At 40.2% G+C, this 16,135-nt stretch overlaps 2 protein-coding genes across 3 annotated transcripts; one reads left to right on the top strand and one right to left on the bottom strand.

Annotated features, from left to right (window-relative positions):
- Positions 1–1,062: 1,062 nt before the first annotated feature.
- Positions 1,063–12,506, bottom strand: map2k4a (mitogen-activated protein kinase kinase 4a). 2 transcript variants are annotated; one of them, XM_073494192.1, is made up of 13 exons: positions 12,043–12,282; positions 11,196–11,231; positions 10,323–10,355; positions 7,307–7,409; positions 7,055–7,229; positions 6,470–6,589; positions 6,254–6,373; positions 6,118–6,169; positions 5,902–6,029; positions 2,303–2,380; positions 1,653–1,801; positions 1,470–1,515; positions 1,063–1,360 (listed from the first exon to the last, which is right to left on the bottom strand). In XM_073494192.1, the coding sequence occupies exons 1-13, from the start codon at positions 12,197–12,199 to the stop codon at positions 1,247–1,249; spliced, it is 1,311 nt and encodes a 436-aa protein (XP_073350293.1). In that variant the 5' UTR covers positions 12,200–12,282; the 3' UTR covers positions 1,063–1,246. The 2 variants fall into 2 exon arrangements, with proteins under 2 accessions (XP_073350293.1, XP_073350294.1); XM_073494193.1 differs by lacking the exon at positions 10,323–10,355 and having other exon boundaries at positions 12,043–12,506.
- A 1,478-nt stretch (positions 12,507–13,984) lies between these two features.
- On the top strand, positions 13,985–16,090 carry tmem220 (transmembrane protein 220). The gene is made up of 6 exons (XM_073494490.1): positions 13,985–14,118; positions 14,197–14,226; positions 14,312–14,372; positions 14,662–14,785; positions 15,191–15,250; positions 15,342–16,090. The coding sequence occupies exons 1-6, from the start codon at positions 14,011–14,013 to the stop codon at positions 15,472–15,474; spliced, it is 516 nt and encodes a 171-aa protein (XP_073350591.1). The 5' UTR covers positions 13,985–14,010; the 3' UTR covers positions 15,475–16,090.
- Positions 16,091–16,135: the final 45 nt, after the last annotated feature.

Raw genomic sequence — 16,135 nt, 5'->3', positions numbered from 1 at the left:
GATTATATTGCCATTTTGTTATGCTTACGTCTAAAAAGAAAGACACAGAAATTGTCTTTCTATGTACAGTTTAACAGAGCTAATATGCCCACTCTACATTTGCAAAAAATACATAATTTTTTATAATCGGTTTTATTTTAAGTCAATTTCTAATGTACGGACCCTTGGTTTGTCTGTGTATTTTCAGCAGCACAGATGCTACATGAATGGTTATAGAAATATTACAGGCAGCTGTGTGTCTCTATGATCCTCTGGCTCTTCTGTGGCTACACGATGACACTACTGTATAGAGTATATAGGCTACGATACAGTGTAGAATCGTGTTATTAAGAGTATATAGTTCAGAGAATATAATATTATAGATCCAAGATGAAACTGATCCGTGCCGACACCCTTTTAGCTTAGTATATCCTCAGTCGGTCTGTCTTGGTGTCGAATTCCTCGTCACACAGTTGTTTTACTTTATTGTCATGTTGCAGGTCACCTTCATTATATTCTGTACGAACACAGAAACACACCCGATACTCTCGTGTTCAGAAAAGAGACACACAACACGCTTCTCTTTCTTTCTTTATTCATATATCAGCATATAGTCCAGTGCACGGTGAGGACGGCAGCCTCTCAGCACTGACTGGACTGCAGGTCTAACATGATTCTGACCACCGACACTTTAAAACTGCTTTTATACCCAGAGAAGCAAAGTTCCATTAAGATACCAAACACAATGCTTTCAGTTACGTACATGGAAGAGGTGGGAACAATTCACAAAGAGCATGATTCCAGTATGCTGAAGAAGAATCTCCAAATCAAAGACTCCACATGATTTTGGTTCTATAAATACAAGTTCCAGGTTATTTTCTTTGTTTTGTTTTGTTTTTTTTTGTCTTAAATCACTTGACTAACCACTGAGATGCGTCCATGATTGATTGATTCAGCTGCTATTATACTTACATGACTGTGCGTTCGGTGTGTGTTTGTGCACGAGAGAGAAACAGAAGTGTTTAACGTTGATATATTATACAGACATGACTGAAATTAACACCACTTTAAGTGCAAATGGTGTTTTTCTTTTTTTTTTTTTTCAGGCTTTACAATTCTCTTTTAACACTGCAATAAGGGGACCAAGCAAATTTACACGAGGATTTGTTTTCTTTACGTTGTTGTCTTTTTTTTTTTTTTTTTAAATGTCTCTATTGTTGCAGACTGGTGTTTATTTATTGATGCATTTACTGTGTTGTTCTGCTAATCAGTCCATATACATCGGTGAGCTGGGAGACGCCGGCATCTGATCCAGGAGCCTGCAGACGTAACCGGCGACGTCCGCCGAGCGCTCCTCGTACATCTGGATGAACGGATCTTTCTGGAGTGGAGAAAGAAGATTTATACGTCAGTAAAAACTCAAAAAACTGAATGTAAGGAAACTATTAATGCATGCAAACATGTACACAAAGAGGCCAGTGTGAACTCACCAGTAGCTCTTTGTACTTTGGCCTTTTTGACTCGTCCTTTGTAAGGCTTGAAAAGAGATGAAATAAGCAAAGTGTTAAATGGAGAAGGACGCAGTTCAGCTGCTTGTCCACCAGGGGGCAGAAGAGCAAACATCTTTTCCATTTTAATAAATCTGTCATCACTGCTGCAGAATGTTTCCTCACCACAAGTTGACAAAGGAGATGAATTTGGGAGAGAAGCGTCTCTCCTCGGAGTTGCTGAGCTGTGGCGGGTCTCCCCTCACCACCTGGGTCAGCTGGTCGAACACACTGTTCCACTTCGGGTAGGGAAACCGTCCTGTGGCCAGCTCGTACTGAAACACATGACATACGTAGAACGTGAGGAGGGCGAACTGATGCTGTCAAACTATAAATCAAGTGGGAAATGAAAACATACATACAGATACTTTACACGTTTGAATAATTTCTGATTCTAATTTCTTCTTTTTCATTGTCGACTAATCTACTGAGTATTGGATGTCAAAATGTCCTAGAGGCCAAAGTGACTCCTTCAAATTGCTTCTTTTGTCCAACCAACAGTCTAAAACCCAAAGACTCTTCATTTACCGTCATAAATGACAAAGAAAAGCAGCAAATCCTCACAGTGAAGAAGCCGGAATCAGGTTAATTTCTGCTTAATTGATTATCAAAATAGTTCATTCATATACTTCTGATCAACTAATGGATAAATAGCTTTATCCGAGTATGCGAGGCACCTCAGATGACAGTACTTAAAACTAAATACTTTTAAATTTATTTCATTTTGATTCTTTTCATCTCTTTCGTTCAACCTTCTGTGTCGAGCTGCGACTCACCAGTGTGATTCCCAAACTCCAGACGTCTGAGCGGACGTCGTAGCCTTGCCTGGACGCGCTGGGGTCTATCCGCTCCGGCTGCAAACGAAACGGGAAACAGGTTAAAATTTTGGTTCTGAATCAACAGCAATCATAAAAATATATACCAGGTAGTTTATGATCTCATCAATATCATTTTTCCTATCACATGACATCACATTTTGATTCTGCATTTTGAGGCTGCATCTTTAAAATCAGAGACGCTGTAGTGTTTTGTCTTGAAAGGCTGCTGTGAGTTTTGCCAACCACCAGATGTCACTGCGTGTGCGTGTGTGTGTGTGTGTTTGTGTTGAATTTAAAGCTCTGAAGCTTCAAATCTTTTCTCCGTATTCAAGTGTTCTAGTCTGAAAGATGCATGGTTTCCATGTCGTGGTCTCTGTTTGTCGTAACCAAATGAGGTCAACCAAAGTGTGATACATACAAACACTGTGTTACATGTTTATCCACATCTCGTTCTTGTATTCTGCATGATTTACCTTTATTGTATGAACGCTTATGCTATTTACCGTCTGTCACCATTGTCACTGAGTATAAAACCCAATAATTCACGAACGTATCCAACATAAAGGTCATACAGTTTGTGTGTCGGGGAGGCCGAAGGAGTAAAATCATGATTGCAAGGGGAAAATTTGAGGTTAAACGGGTTGATAAAAAGTAAAATCCCAAACGACGTAAGGCTTCATCTGCACATCATGAGTCAGATTTTAACTGGAGTTTAATGATGTAAAAAGTGTTTAATATTCAGTCATGCGGGGACCGAAAATGTTTCTAAAAACAGATGCTCGAACATAAATCCATCACTGCAGAGAAAACCCGAGCAGCTCATCACCTCCGGGCATGTTTTCACCTGCTCGTGCAGATGCCATCAGCTCTCACATTAAGTAGCATGTTCCCTCATTCCTGCCTCTCAGGACTGCAGCGTGGCTCTGCATGCCTTACAAGACCGCTGCTGCCAATTCTGTCACTCCCAGCCTCCCCACAAACCACACAAGAGACGCGGTAATGAGGTGTGTCGAATGCTGCAGAAACCTCCTGCTGCTGTGCAGAGAGAAGAGAAGGAAGCACCTCGTTGGCCCATTTACAGGCCTGATTTAGATGCTGATGTCACCCAGCAGAGTGGGACAGTCTGTGCTGCAGCGCTGATGGTTTATAGAGCAGCAGCTGACTGCTGCAGAGAGCCCGAGTCACATCTGCCAACACTGGAAGTGTTTAGTCTCCACAATCACAGCAAATAAACTGTCTGACTTATTAACAGGTTTAGAGAGGAAACGATTAGAAAACTATTTTTATAATCTATTAACTGTTTGCCGTGATCTGCTCAGTAAAAGTTTCAGCTTCCTTACTGTGAGGATTTCCATCTTTTCCATCTCTTATCATCATAAACTGAACACATTTGGCTTTTTACATCACTCTTAAATCAAAATGAGCGACTAGAAAAGTGAGACGTTGGGCTCTGGAAACTTCTGACGTGTCTTCATTTTCTGACAGTTTAAAGACTTAATGATTCCTCCTGTCATCGAAATCATGAAGATGATCGATAGTTGCAGCCATAAATAATATGACAGTTCACATCAGTCAATGTCAACTCAATGAGCCACACAACACTGATCCTGGATCATCTCTGTGAAACAAAGGAGGCAGGACAAGCAAATACGACGACATGATTGTTTCATTTCACATATTAGAAGGTTTTTGGTTTATATGAGTGATTCTGTTGATGAAACGGCAGATTATGTTCAAAAATCCAGCGTGTTTTTTAAGGATTACATTCAAAGTCTAGCATATTGTTTATTTCCAGTATCAGAAATATTGTGCAGACCCTCAAATGAACTGCTGCTAAAGGAAACTGTGCTGAGAATTTTGTAAATAGAACGTGTGAAACAAACTGTAAGAAAACAACATCCGCCGCAGATGTTAACCACCACCACCATCGAGCGCAGATGCTGCTGCTGCTGCGACCACAAAGAGCTGCGAATCAGAGCCGAAACCTAAACTCTGCATGCATCCAACACCTGAATGTGACCTGAGGCAAACGGCGTGTTGTCTGCAACAACATATCCAAACAATAAGTCAGGCTCTCCAGCTGTACTGAGGTCAGTTTTTTTTCTACGTCATTAAGCGATCAAACACCTGGAGAGAGTGCCAGCTGGAAACAAGAAACTGGAGGGGAGATTCCTGCGGTGTGAGCTCACAGCCGTGGGAAGCTTCTTCAAAACGCCGACATGAATGAAACGCCTGCCTCGGCCTTTCACGGTGTGTGTGTGTGTGTGTGTGTGTGTGTGTGTGTGTGTGTGTGTGTGTGTGTGTGTGTGTGTGTGTGTGTGTGTGTGTGTGTGTGTGTTGGAGTGCCGCTGGGTCGTGATTGTGCTTCACCAAATTTAGAATGGAAACTGCTGTTGAGAGGAGGAAGAGGAGGGAGGGGAGAGGGGATATGCCCCCAGCTGACGTAACCCCCCCGACAGAAAATAACCTGGAGTGATGACGACGTGGTGAGATCACCTGTTTGAACTGCCAACGATCTGCAGCTCTTTAGTTATGTTATACACACAACACACACACAGGCTGCTCACCAAACATGCTCTCGTTATCAAGCTGTACAGAGAGTCACCATAAATCTATTTTTTTATTATTTTACTGTCCAAAAATGCTGATGAGCTTCTAAAATGTGAGGATTTATGCATATTGACCAGGATGGAAGGGTCTCTGCAGTTCGCAGCATCGACTGCACCTTTAAAAACATCTTGACGGCTTCTCTCAAACAGGTCTGAGTCACAGACAAGTCATCCGTCTGCTCGTCAGCAGCGTTTAAACCAGCGACACAATAAAACTGCTGTTCATGTGTCACCTGCCCTGATTCACACACCTGTCATATAGGTTACAATAGGTGGATCAGCTTGCTTTGATTCTCTGAGGGAGTCATTCATTTGGAGACCCGTGGACCGGTGTCCACTTAAAGATGTGACCGAGTTGCAGGATTAGGATTTACTTTTTGGGTTTGGCTCAACTTGCACCACCACATTTCAGAGACACGTGGGGTTTCTGCAGGTTTCAGCACGTTACATTTAAGACTTTTAGGACCTTATGAATGTAATGTAAGGCTGTTTCTTATCCATACTGGCAAAAAAAGTAATCAGATCACACAACAATCTGATTTACCAACACTGAACCAAGATACGTCACTTCTGAGAGACGACTTTGTCAGAACTGAGGCTCCTCCACTCTCCGTCCTGTCCAAGGACTTGCACTGCACAAATTATATAATTATGGAGGACTTAAGCATAAAAAATGTAATTTTCTTTGTGTTCAGGCTGCTTGTTTGTATTAGTTGTTATTGGATCCATGTTGGTTTCATTTTGTAGTTTTGTTCCCCAAAACACATTTAAAAGCAAAACTAAAGTCACTGCAAACTTACTTCACAATCAAAATCATATTCAAGACATTTTAAGACCTAAAATTCTGATTACTGGACTTTAGACTTCTTCAGGACCAGCAGAAACCCTGATCACGGCTCTCATCGCTAAACACGTAGTGAACATAACCACACGCTCAGAGTTACTTACTGCCATGTATGGTCTGCAGCCTGCGTCTCTGGTTTTGGCGATGGAGTCCACCAGCTGACCGCTGATGCCAAAGTCACACAGCTTTATGTTGCCATTCCTGTCCAGGAGGATGTTTGACGGCTTAATGTCTGAGGAGGAGCGAACAGAGACAGCTGATGAAAAGACCGAATCTGAAGGTTTATGATGAGATCAGCAGAGCGCCTGGTGTTTTCTTACCCCTGTGTATTATTTTCAAGTTTTCTTTTAAGTGGTTAAGTGCCTTCACAGTCTGCAAAACACACAGAAGGGTTTAGCAACAGGAGTCCAAAGATTAGCCTCTTTATTTTGGAAAAGTGAGACAGTTTGAACTTACAGCTAATGTTATTTTTCCTAATATTTCTTCTGGAATCACTTCGTCTAACGAGCAATATACAAATTTGTAAAATTTGTCTAACGAGGTAGCCATAAGTTCCATACAAATCCAACAGTCGCCCTGAAACACAAGAGATTCAGACATTAGAGACAAAAGAAACGGAAGTAAAAAAAACAAATGATCACTTTGTGAATGAGAAGCTGAGATGTGAGTTACCTCTCTGAACAGAGCACCATAAAACTGCACGATGTAGGGACAATCACTACTCCTCATGACCACGTCTAAGTCCATCAGCAGCTGCTTCTGCTCCTTCTCATCCACTGTTGACCGAATCCTCTGCGAAGGAAACACAACACAGGTTATAATCAAAGACGTGGAGGTAACGTGGAGTCTTGTCCGTCCACCTTCTCGCTCCTGTCCCGATATTTTCTCGTCTAACTCGCTGAATTGAGGTTTTATTTCGACCAAACCAGAGGTGTTGATCGTTGGAACAGTGGAAAGTCGAACCAAGATTGGTTTTTATTTTGTTTCTGTGGAGATAATAAAATTATTGTTTCTGCAAATAGAGCCTGGGGGCCTTGGCGAGAGTGACAGCAAAGCAAAAAGGATTTTATTCTGGATAAAAAAGCTTTTTTCTTTTCTAAAATGTCATCAGATGTTATAGAAATAACTCAATACTGGCTCAATTTTAAAAACTGCTCCCCTTATTAGTCACTTAAACATGAGAAGATTGTAAAACATGGTCGAGGTTGACAAATAGAAGGTTCCCCCCGAATATCTACGTATTAAAAGGTAAATCACCTTCACCGCCATGATCTTGTTACTCGGCTTGTGCACCATCTTGTTGACGGAGCCGTAAGCGCCGCGGCCGATCTCGCCCAGATCTTTGAGATCCTCGGCCGTGAAGTCCCAGTGCTGCTCCGGGGAGAGCTTCAACTTTCCTGATGACTCGATACTGTGTGTTCTCAGCCTCTCTCTAACGAAAACACAAGGGGGAGTGTGGTTATATACTCAGAAAAACAAGCCTAACATTTAAATGTAGCGTTTACTCACATGTGCGGGTTCTGGAAGGGCGGCCCGGCCGTGTTCAGTGTGAATCTAGTCGTGGGTTTGATCGGAGGGTTGGCAAAGTTCAGCTTCAGGGCTTTGCGTTTACCTGAGCAGGAGAGGAGACGGTCATGTGATCAGATCTTAAATGAAGCGACACGTGTTGAGGATTGAGCAACACCAGAAGCATGAAGAGAGTCAGACTGACCAGAGGGCGAGAAAACAACACAAACCATAAAATGATAACGGAAAAACGAGGAGATGAGAAGTGAATTCACCCAAATGTACTCGTGGATGTCATGCTTTCACAGAACGGGGGATAAAAAGTGCATCACTGCTTACGGCCGTCGCTAAATATATTCAAAGTGTACAGAAAAGTATACTCACCCACGAGCCTGTTGACAAATCTCAAGAAAAGACCAAACTAACAGTGAATGTGTTGATAAAAACTACAGTGAGCAGCTGTTTAGAGACATAATAATCAGACTGTTTATTAAATTAGACAATCTGAATCGTTTCTACCTTCTGGCTTTACTTCCTGGTTACGCAGCTCTTTTTAAAATTGCTTTTCTCAGCTCAATTAAAGTTTTTACAAATTTAACAACCTCAATGAATCAAAAATGCTTAACGACAGAGAGGGAGATGATTGAGCTGGTTTGTCCCATCGACAGTTTTGCAGACGTCTCTTTTATTCCGGTGCTCGAAGGGAAAAATGTTTTTTCTCCATCGCAGAGGAAGAATTTCTTTGCTGCAATACCTTTTAAATAATTCACTCGTGGTTTTGGTCTTTTCATGGGGTTTCTTAACAATAAGATAATGTAGAATAAGACCTTTTTACATTTATTGCTCTCATTACTCCTCATTTCACAGATTACTGAGAGTTAAAACTCTGTTAACATTATGACTATAAACCAATTACAAAGCTTACAATTGCAGTCTTGCTATTAAATTTTGTAGAATGACTTCTTATATTTACATACTGCAACACTTGAATACCTCCACTGTTCATCTGCCCTCTGATTTGCATTATGATGATGATAATAGCTGCAAATGTGAATCATCTCAGTGTTTATATCATCATCTACATACCTGTATCATTGTGCTCACAGTCAAACATATAATCGAAATCTTACATTTGATGCAGAGACAGAAACATGCTGCTAAAACCCCAAACGCCTACGTGCGTTCACAGTGCACACAAACCCACACACACACACACACCAACCCACAGATAAAAAACCAAAATGAGATAAAGGGGAAAGAAAACATTTAATACATGACATGCTTCTCAAGGCCAACTGCTTTGATTTCACCTTCACATTGTAGGACAGCGCTCGACGCTCGCTCCACCCAGAAACACCACAAGAATGCGAGCGTCTGAATTCCGATCGGCTCGAACGGAAAACAGCGCTTGAAATGACAAATCTGGAGTGCGTGTACCTTGTCTCGACAAGCAAGTGCTATGCTGAGGTGCACCCATGCCAAAAAAACAAAAAAAAACAGGTAATGTGACAACACTACAGGCACTACTTTGGCTTGTTAGTCACACGCTGAACACCAGTGAGGTAGAGCTTCCATTACAGGTTTTTTTTAGTTTAATTAATGTTAAAATCCAGTTTTTCTTCAGGTGTGAGAGCTCTTCTATCACACCGAGGACTACAAATCAGTTCAGAGGATCTTGAGCCAAAATACAAATGGAAGCTCTGAATTTTTAGGCTTGTGCCGATGAGGACGAACACACCTTCCCCCGAAACTGTTTCGCAAGAAGTTGCAACATGAATGCACTACCTGCTTTTTATTAAAGGTCCCATATTATGCTCACTTTCAGGCTCATGCTTTTTTTTCACGTTTACACATTTACATGCTTTAATGTTAAAAAAACACGTTGTTTCTTCATACTGCACGTGGCTGCAGCACCTCGATTCACCTTCTGTCTGAACGCTCTGTTTTAGCTGCTGTCTCTTTAAAGCCCAGTCTGCTCTGATTGGTCAGCTCTCACAGGCCTGAGCAGGCACAGCCCCAATGTGTTTTCATAGATGAGATCAGCCAATCTGGGGAATCTGCCTTTGCGGCATGTCCCCGCCCCATTTTGGTTGAAAGCAGACTCTCTAATTTGAGTTGGTCTATGGTCTTTGCCAATTTAATAACATAAAATAAGAATACGATTTTACTTTTATAACCAACAGGAGCCAAAACCTTATGGCTACAAAGGCAAACAATCATGTTATGTTGTTCTCGACCTAAGACTGGCATCATTATATCGAAAAAAGTAAAGAAATAGGGGTTGATGAGTCGTTTTTGGTCGACGCCACCATCGTTTACAGCGAGACAAAGGCAGAAGAGGACGTGTTGGTTGTAGCCCCACTTACACAGCCTTACACTGTTTATAAAGGATCAGTATTAGAAGGTAGGTCAGCTCAATTCATGTGAATTATTAACATTATAATATTCCATCTACAGGCACAATCGGCACACATCATTTCTACTCAGTAATGTCATTAAAGGGTAACTCCACCAATTGTACACATTAAAGTGCATTTACAGGTCTAATGCAGCACTAATGAATATGTGGAAAAAGTAGGTTAAAGCTGTTTGTGGCTCCAGAGGAAGGAAGCTGCATGTAATCTGATAACCTGCCTCCAGTCATGTCACTCTGGCTAAGTTGCATTGTGGGTAATGTAGGCGCCAGGTTTTGGAAAAGAAGAAGAATGTGTGGAATTAAGACGGTGATGGAAAGACATGGAAATCTAACTCTCTACAATATGGGACCTTTACATTTCTTCATTGAACAGATACAAGTTCTGCTGTCTGACAAACCTGCAGCTTTATCACGTCTTGTTACCTGAGACAGTCATATAAAAACAGTGAACTGTTAGCTACCGGCACAAGCCTACGTGCACCCATCAGAAGTCTTGACTTGGATTAGTTGAGAGCAGCAGGACAGACTCCCCCATACCAGACTGTCAGGCGGAAACAAAGGGATGAGAACTGTTGGTGCTGAAGCAAAAGAGGTTTGGCTTACTTGGGGGAGCTCCAGACAGGTTTATCTGAAACCCTAGAGGTGAGAAGACAGCTTTTATTTTCTTCATATTTCACCTTTCAGTTTGCCAGCTTGTTAAGTCTTCTTGTTAGTTAGACTCGATGTTATGTCGACTCCCTTAAATCACCTCTTCCTGCTATGAAAAGGTGTCATTTCACCCAACAGAACAGGACTAATCCTGCAGGTTTAGGGTTGACAAGTAATCACAGAAATTGGCCTTGCTTTGCAGGTTAAATGCATCATATGGAGGGTAATGCATTAGCATGCACACGCAACTACAAGAGTATGGTGAGGTATGGCACGTGTCAGTCGGTGAAACAAATGGAGGGGAAAAAACATATTACAGTTTAATAAACATTTTCTCGGGACATCTCACCATCAGTCAGCATCATGTCAGGAGTTAGGAATCATTAGTTAGCAGCATTAAGGTAAGAAGGTGAAACATGGTGAGGGAAATGTGAACGTAAGCACAGGATTACACAACAGGGCCTGACAAATTAAGATTATTAACTCAAATAAATCTAAGCATTAAGGCCTGGATTATTATTACTGTTAGGATTAATTACAGTACTATCATGTTCTTTATAAAGAGGTGAAGCAGAGATATAAAACGTAACATGCATCTCAGTTATAAATCCAATTTTACAGATCAATTAAAGCATCAGATGAAAGTGAAAATCAAGGATCAAATCAACCAAACTGCTAACTATAAATACTATATTTAACATCATCGTTCAGAAGGTTTAACTGTCTAATAAAGCATTATATTAAATCTGGTGATAATGCTTCACAGAACTTAATTAATTGGATTTCTTATTAATTCATCTACAAAGTGAATGTAAAACGTGTAGCTACCTGTTTCACTCTGACATCTCCAGCAGGTGTTGGACTCTGAAAGTTAAAATGAGACAGTGTTTGTACAGAAAGCACAGCATTAAAATGAACATTTGGTTTAGAGATTTCTGTTGCAAAGGATGCAGCAGCTTCAGGATCCACTGAGCATTGAATCCCACTCAGCCTTACCATCAAATGTATCAATTCAGTCTGGTTTTGCATCTTTGCACACCCAATATTGCAAGATTTCATATCATTTCTTTATTGTGAGGGTGTTTTGATAAATTCGGCATATTTAACGAGAACATGGCTCTCATTGCAGGGAAGCACAGTCAGCTGTAACTGTGTGGAAGAAGAATGAGCTCTAATTTGGGATGAACAGACGTCATGAATGTCAAGGCAGCTGTGCTTCAAATACACGATGAATCACTGATGAAAAATATGCGGAATGGTGTATATTTACGGTTTGTGAGCTCTTAAAAAGAAAGATTTATTAATTGGCTTCTGCAATAAATGTAGCTGCAGTCGCAAGTTATAATTGCCAATTTTTCGAACGGAGTCTGGCGAGATTTTCCCCCCAAGCATGACAGAACAGAATGTAACGGGGATACAAGATGTCAAAATGGTAGCAGGGACTTTTTTAAATGCGTTTGGTTTGACACGATATAATAATTCTGTCTCCGATTGACGAACTATTAACGATCCACTCGCTCCTCTGGAGGAAGGTACCGGTTCCGCTCCCTCGGGAATCATTTTTCCAGCCCTGGGAGTAGCCTGAGCCTCCCACGGCTAGCCCCTGCTAACATTAACCTTCACTGCAGCAGAATGTGAGCTAGCAGCTCGCGTTTTGCTCGTTAAGTCCACTTACCCTGCATGCTGCTCATGGTCGTGATGTGCTGGGACTGGGACTGGTGGTGGTGGTTCGCTGCAGATCCGGCGTTGTTGCTGCTGCTGCTGTTGTGGCTGCTAGGTGTTGTTGAGTTGTTAGGACTGGGAGTCGCCATTGTTGTGTGTTTGAATTCCATCAGCAGCACCGGGCTGCAATGCAGATACACGGAGAGCAGCTTCACCCTTCCCTCCCCGCCACAGTAATTATTCCTGCCTCACCAGCGGCAACTTCTGGGCCGCGGAACCGGCGGCTAGCGGCCGCTAAATACTTTAAAATACGTTAAGTCGTTGGGATAGTTTAGATGTTTCGGGCTACGTTAAAAAAAGCTACCTGTGTAGTAACGTTAACAAAAACAAACATCCAGCTAGGCTAAGCTAACTAAGCTGGCTAGCAGTGTTACTAGCCAAGAAGCTTTACGACCCGCAATCAGCTGACCAAGTGACACTGACATGTCAACACCGCCCACAGCTAGCGCCGTTAGCCGAGCTAGCGCCGGATGTTGCGTAGCGGTAGTTTCAAAATAAAACAGGAACATGTTAGTCCATGCGTGTTCGAGGCCATTTGTGTCATTTCTGAAACCTCTACATCATCAAAAAGATCAGTAATTACTTAAAAAACAGTGATGTGATAAATAGTGATAGTGATAAATAATTATAATTATAATTATAAATAATTATCCTCGGGATAAATAAAGTATCTATCTATCTAAAAAATGTATATTTTTTGTTTCTTTGCTTTATGACACAAGGGATCTTTCTTAAGTACAATTAATAAAACAAAGACACTTTGTAAGTGTGTGTTTTGAAAAATGTTATACAAATACATGTATTATTATTATATTGTCATATTATTTAAGTTTCATTATGGAAGAATTTTAGTTTAAAACATTCGGAAATGAGCTAAAATGATCAACAGACTGTGAAGAAATAATAGTTTTGACACTGTGTCAAAGACATCTATGTACTGTTTTGGGTGCATCCCCCCATAATTAGCGATTACTCTCGTGACATTCTGCCCTGTTCGGAGTATGAATCTGATGGATGGCAGATTCTTACATCTTGCACCTTTAACTTCTGCACATGTACTGCTGGCTGTGATGTAAATGATTTGATGCATGGTGTATTAATTGTTTGCACTGTAATGTGAGAGAAAGACAAATTTGCTACTCTTGTGAGACAATAAAGCGTATCATTCTATTCTATTATTATGGAATATATTTGTCTCTGCATTCTTTAAAAACAATGAAAAGTATGAAAGTATGAAAAAATGCGACATAACAACAGTCGGCAATTTTTCCCCCGATTATTTATACATTTATCTTTATATAAACATAGGTATGTAACTTATATCATATTTAAAATAGAATGTAAAAATAACAAATAAATAATAACTTTCAAAGTCATGAGGTGCTCCACAGTAAAAAATAATAGAAGTCAGTAAGATCCTCAACATAAAATGTTTAAATATTGAGACACAAGATAGATATATAGATAGATAGATAAATAAATAAATAAAACATGTTTGGGACCAAATCAATTGTCGGTTAATTATTTTATTACAAGAAATTAACAGAACTACTAAAATGTAAATTCACTAATTTTATTTTGTAAAGATTAATCGGAAGTCTTCTGACTGCCTTGTGGCTACCTTGACGTCACTGCGGTCGGGCAGAACGTGCGCTCGTTTTGTTGCACGGCGCAGCCCGGGCAGAAAACGTCAGTAAAATAAACGCACCCAAAATGATAAATATTAATAAAGCATCTGCTTATTCTGATTAAATAATGAAATACTTCGTGTTTTAGGTGTGAACGTGTCAGTGAAACAGGCGGAAGTCGTTATTAATATCAAACAAACCCTCACTGGTGTATAAGACTGGAAAGGCGCCTGTTTTCTCACATCGTTACGTCCCGCTCGGCCGGGCGGGGAAGTGAAAGGTCAGAAACAACGATGGGGGGAGTTAGTAAAGAGAAGAAGTCAGAGTCATGGCTTTCTGCGATTTGGCGAGTCTGCAACGTGTTCATGTCTTTATTCTTCGCTCTGGCTACATATGTTCAGGTGAGCGTTTGATTTCTCCTCCTGTACCCTCTTAACTCCGGACCACTAACCTGGAATAACACTGTGTTTTCACTTCAGATCAATGATCCGGACGCAGGGTTGTGGATGGTAAGATTACAATAATTTCGCATGTTTTTTTTAATCTATTTTTAAATGTGTGTGATTGGTTATTTATGTGTTATTTGTGTTGCAGGTGGGTTATGGTGTTCCTGCAGTCCTGTGTGTGTTTATTGGCCTCAACCCTCATGTGACAGGTAGACAGAGAAGTCTGGGTCTTTAAGTGTCTGTTCACTCGATGGACTGCATGTCAAGAATCAAAACTTCACTTAAAGGACAGTTTCCTGTTTGCATTTTCCTGTTTTCCACACTTCCCAGACTGCTGACCCCTCCGTGCTTATTTCCCAGTGCTGACAGCGCCATCTAGTGGTGTAATCATGACTGTACAGCTCAGTAAAGCTCATTCTTCACATAAAAAACTGCAGAGCTGATTTGCACATTTGACCTTTTGTTTTTTTCTTGCATGTTTTCTTGTCTTCTCTGCAGAGACGTTGCCCTGGAGGCGTGTTGCTGACCTCCATGTGATGATTTCCAGCGCTGTTGTTTCCATGTTGGGATGGAAACTTTATAAAGAGCGAGTCGCAGACATCTTCCAGCGGGAGGAGGGCAGGTACAGTCAGTCCTATTGTTGGACTGCACGGAGTCTGCGACACTGTGGTGACAGTGTAAAACTGCTTTATAAGTGAACTAACTGTGAAATCATATTCTTTATTTATTTATCTCCAGCATGCCAGACTTAGGCCTTTTTAGTAGATATATATTGAAAATAATATATATAATAATATTGTAAATTATTCTGGATTAAATTTACAATTTATTTTTTATTGTATTCATCCTTTTGGGCATAGTGGGAAAAATTAAAAGCATGATAATAATCACTTATGCAGTCTAAATGACTGTGAAAACATTGAGGCAATACCTGGCACACACTTGTAAATGTATATATCTCATTTATAAAAGTGTTTAAGTTAAAAACAATAATGTGCATTTAATATCTATCTTTTCGCCTTTTCAGAGAATTTTCTGGTCTCATGTTGACGCTTGTTTGGCTCCTCATGTGTCGCCACTCCGGAAGGTAAAACTAAGACGTGACCAGGAGATATTTGTCAAATATTTATTCTCTTTATTTTTCCCCTAATAAACTTTATCCCTCTCTTCTCTGTCAGGGCTCCAGTCGGGAAGCTCCGAGTCTCAACAGCTGTTGCCATCACAGTCTTCCCCTTTGTGGCCTGGCTGTACTACTACATCAACAAGGAGCTGAGATCCAGCTGGCCTTCACATTGTAAAACTGCGATTTAAACATCAACTTCCTGCCTGTTTTTGGATGATTTAACATTCCCTTTGTTTTGTTCTTTGACTGAAAATCCTGGACCAAAAGTGCTGCTTGAATAAACCTTTTGTAGTATCATTAAATACAGACATGAGACAGCTAGTCGCTTTGAAACTGTGCCTTTTAAAAATTGTTTGTTTCATCGACGAACTGTCGCATTAGTATTACAAACTCTGGTAACACTTTGTAATAGCCATTGTTAATAAATAGTAGATTTATAGTTAATTAAACTTGAAAAAAAAATGCTTTATAAATATTTTTTAAGCACATTTATAAGGTTAATAAACATCAGTTGCAACTTTACAATGAACAATTTCTTGATAATGGTTTGTAAAGAATTTTATATTTTATAAACAGTCAAATAACTGTTAACAAAAGTTTAATCAGCTATAAATGTACCGTTTATTAATGTTTGTTATTATAAAGTGTTGCCCTGACTCTGTCTTTCTCTTTAAAGTTCAATATAAATACATGTTTTTTATATTTTAGTTGATTATGAGAAAAAAATATATATATTATAAAATTTTCTTGATCTGTCAAATGAAGAAAAATGTATAAATAATATAAAAATAAAACTGAATCTGACGCTTCTACATTGATTTTTGGATTTAAAACAATATATTTCCGGCC

The sequence above is a fragment of the Pagrus major genome, chromosome 23, assembly GCF_040436345.1.
Source record: "Pagrus major chromosome 23, Pma_NU_1.0".
Taxonomy (NCBI): domain Eukaryota; kingdom Metazoa; phylum Chordata; class Actinopteri; order Spariformes; family Sparidae; genus Pagrus; species Pagrus major.
Note: the sequence above shows the minus strand (reverse complement) of the source record. Positions and strands in the feature narration are given on the sequence as shown.

Excerpts from the sequence above, each read along its gene's own strand:
- map2k4a (XM_073494192.1), bottom strand. The coding sequence starts at position 12,199 with ATGGAATTCAAACACACAACAATGGCGACTCCCAGTCCTAACAACTCA. Across the intron at positions 6,170-6,253 it reads TAGGAAAAATAACATTAGCT|ACTGTGAAGGCACTTAACCA; the intron begins GTAAGTTCAAAC and ends TGTGTTTTGCAG. Across the intron at positions 2,381-5,901 it reads GCTGCAGACCATACATGGCA|CCGGAGCGGATAGACCCCAG; the intron begins GTAAGTAACTCT and ends TTTCGTTTGCAG.
- tmem220 (XM_073494490.1), top strand. The coding sequence starts at position 14,011 with ATGGGGGGAGTTAGTAAAGAGAAGAAGTCAGAGTCATGGCTTTCTGCG. Across the intron at positions 14,119-14,196 it reads CTCTGGCTACATATGTTCAG|ATCAATGATCCGGACGCAGG; the intron begins GTGAGCGTTTGA and ends TTTTCACTTCAG. Across the intron at positions 14,373-14,661 it reads CCTCAACCCTCATGTGACAG|AGACGTTGCCCTGGAGGCGT; the intron begins GTAGACAGAGAA and ends TCTTCTCTGCAG.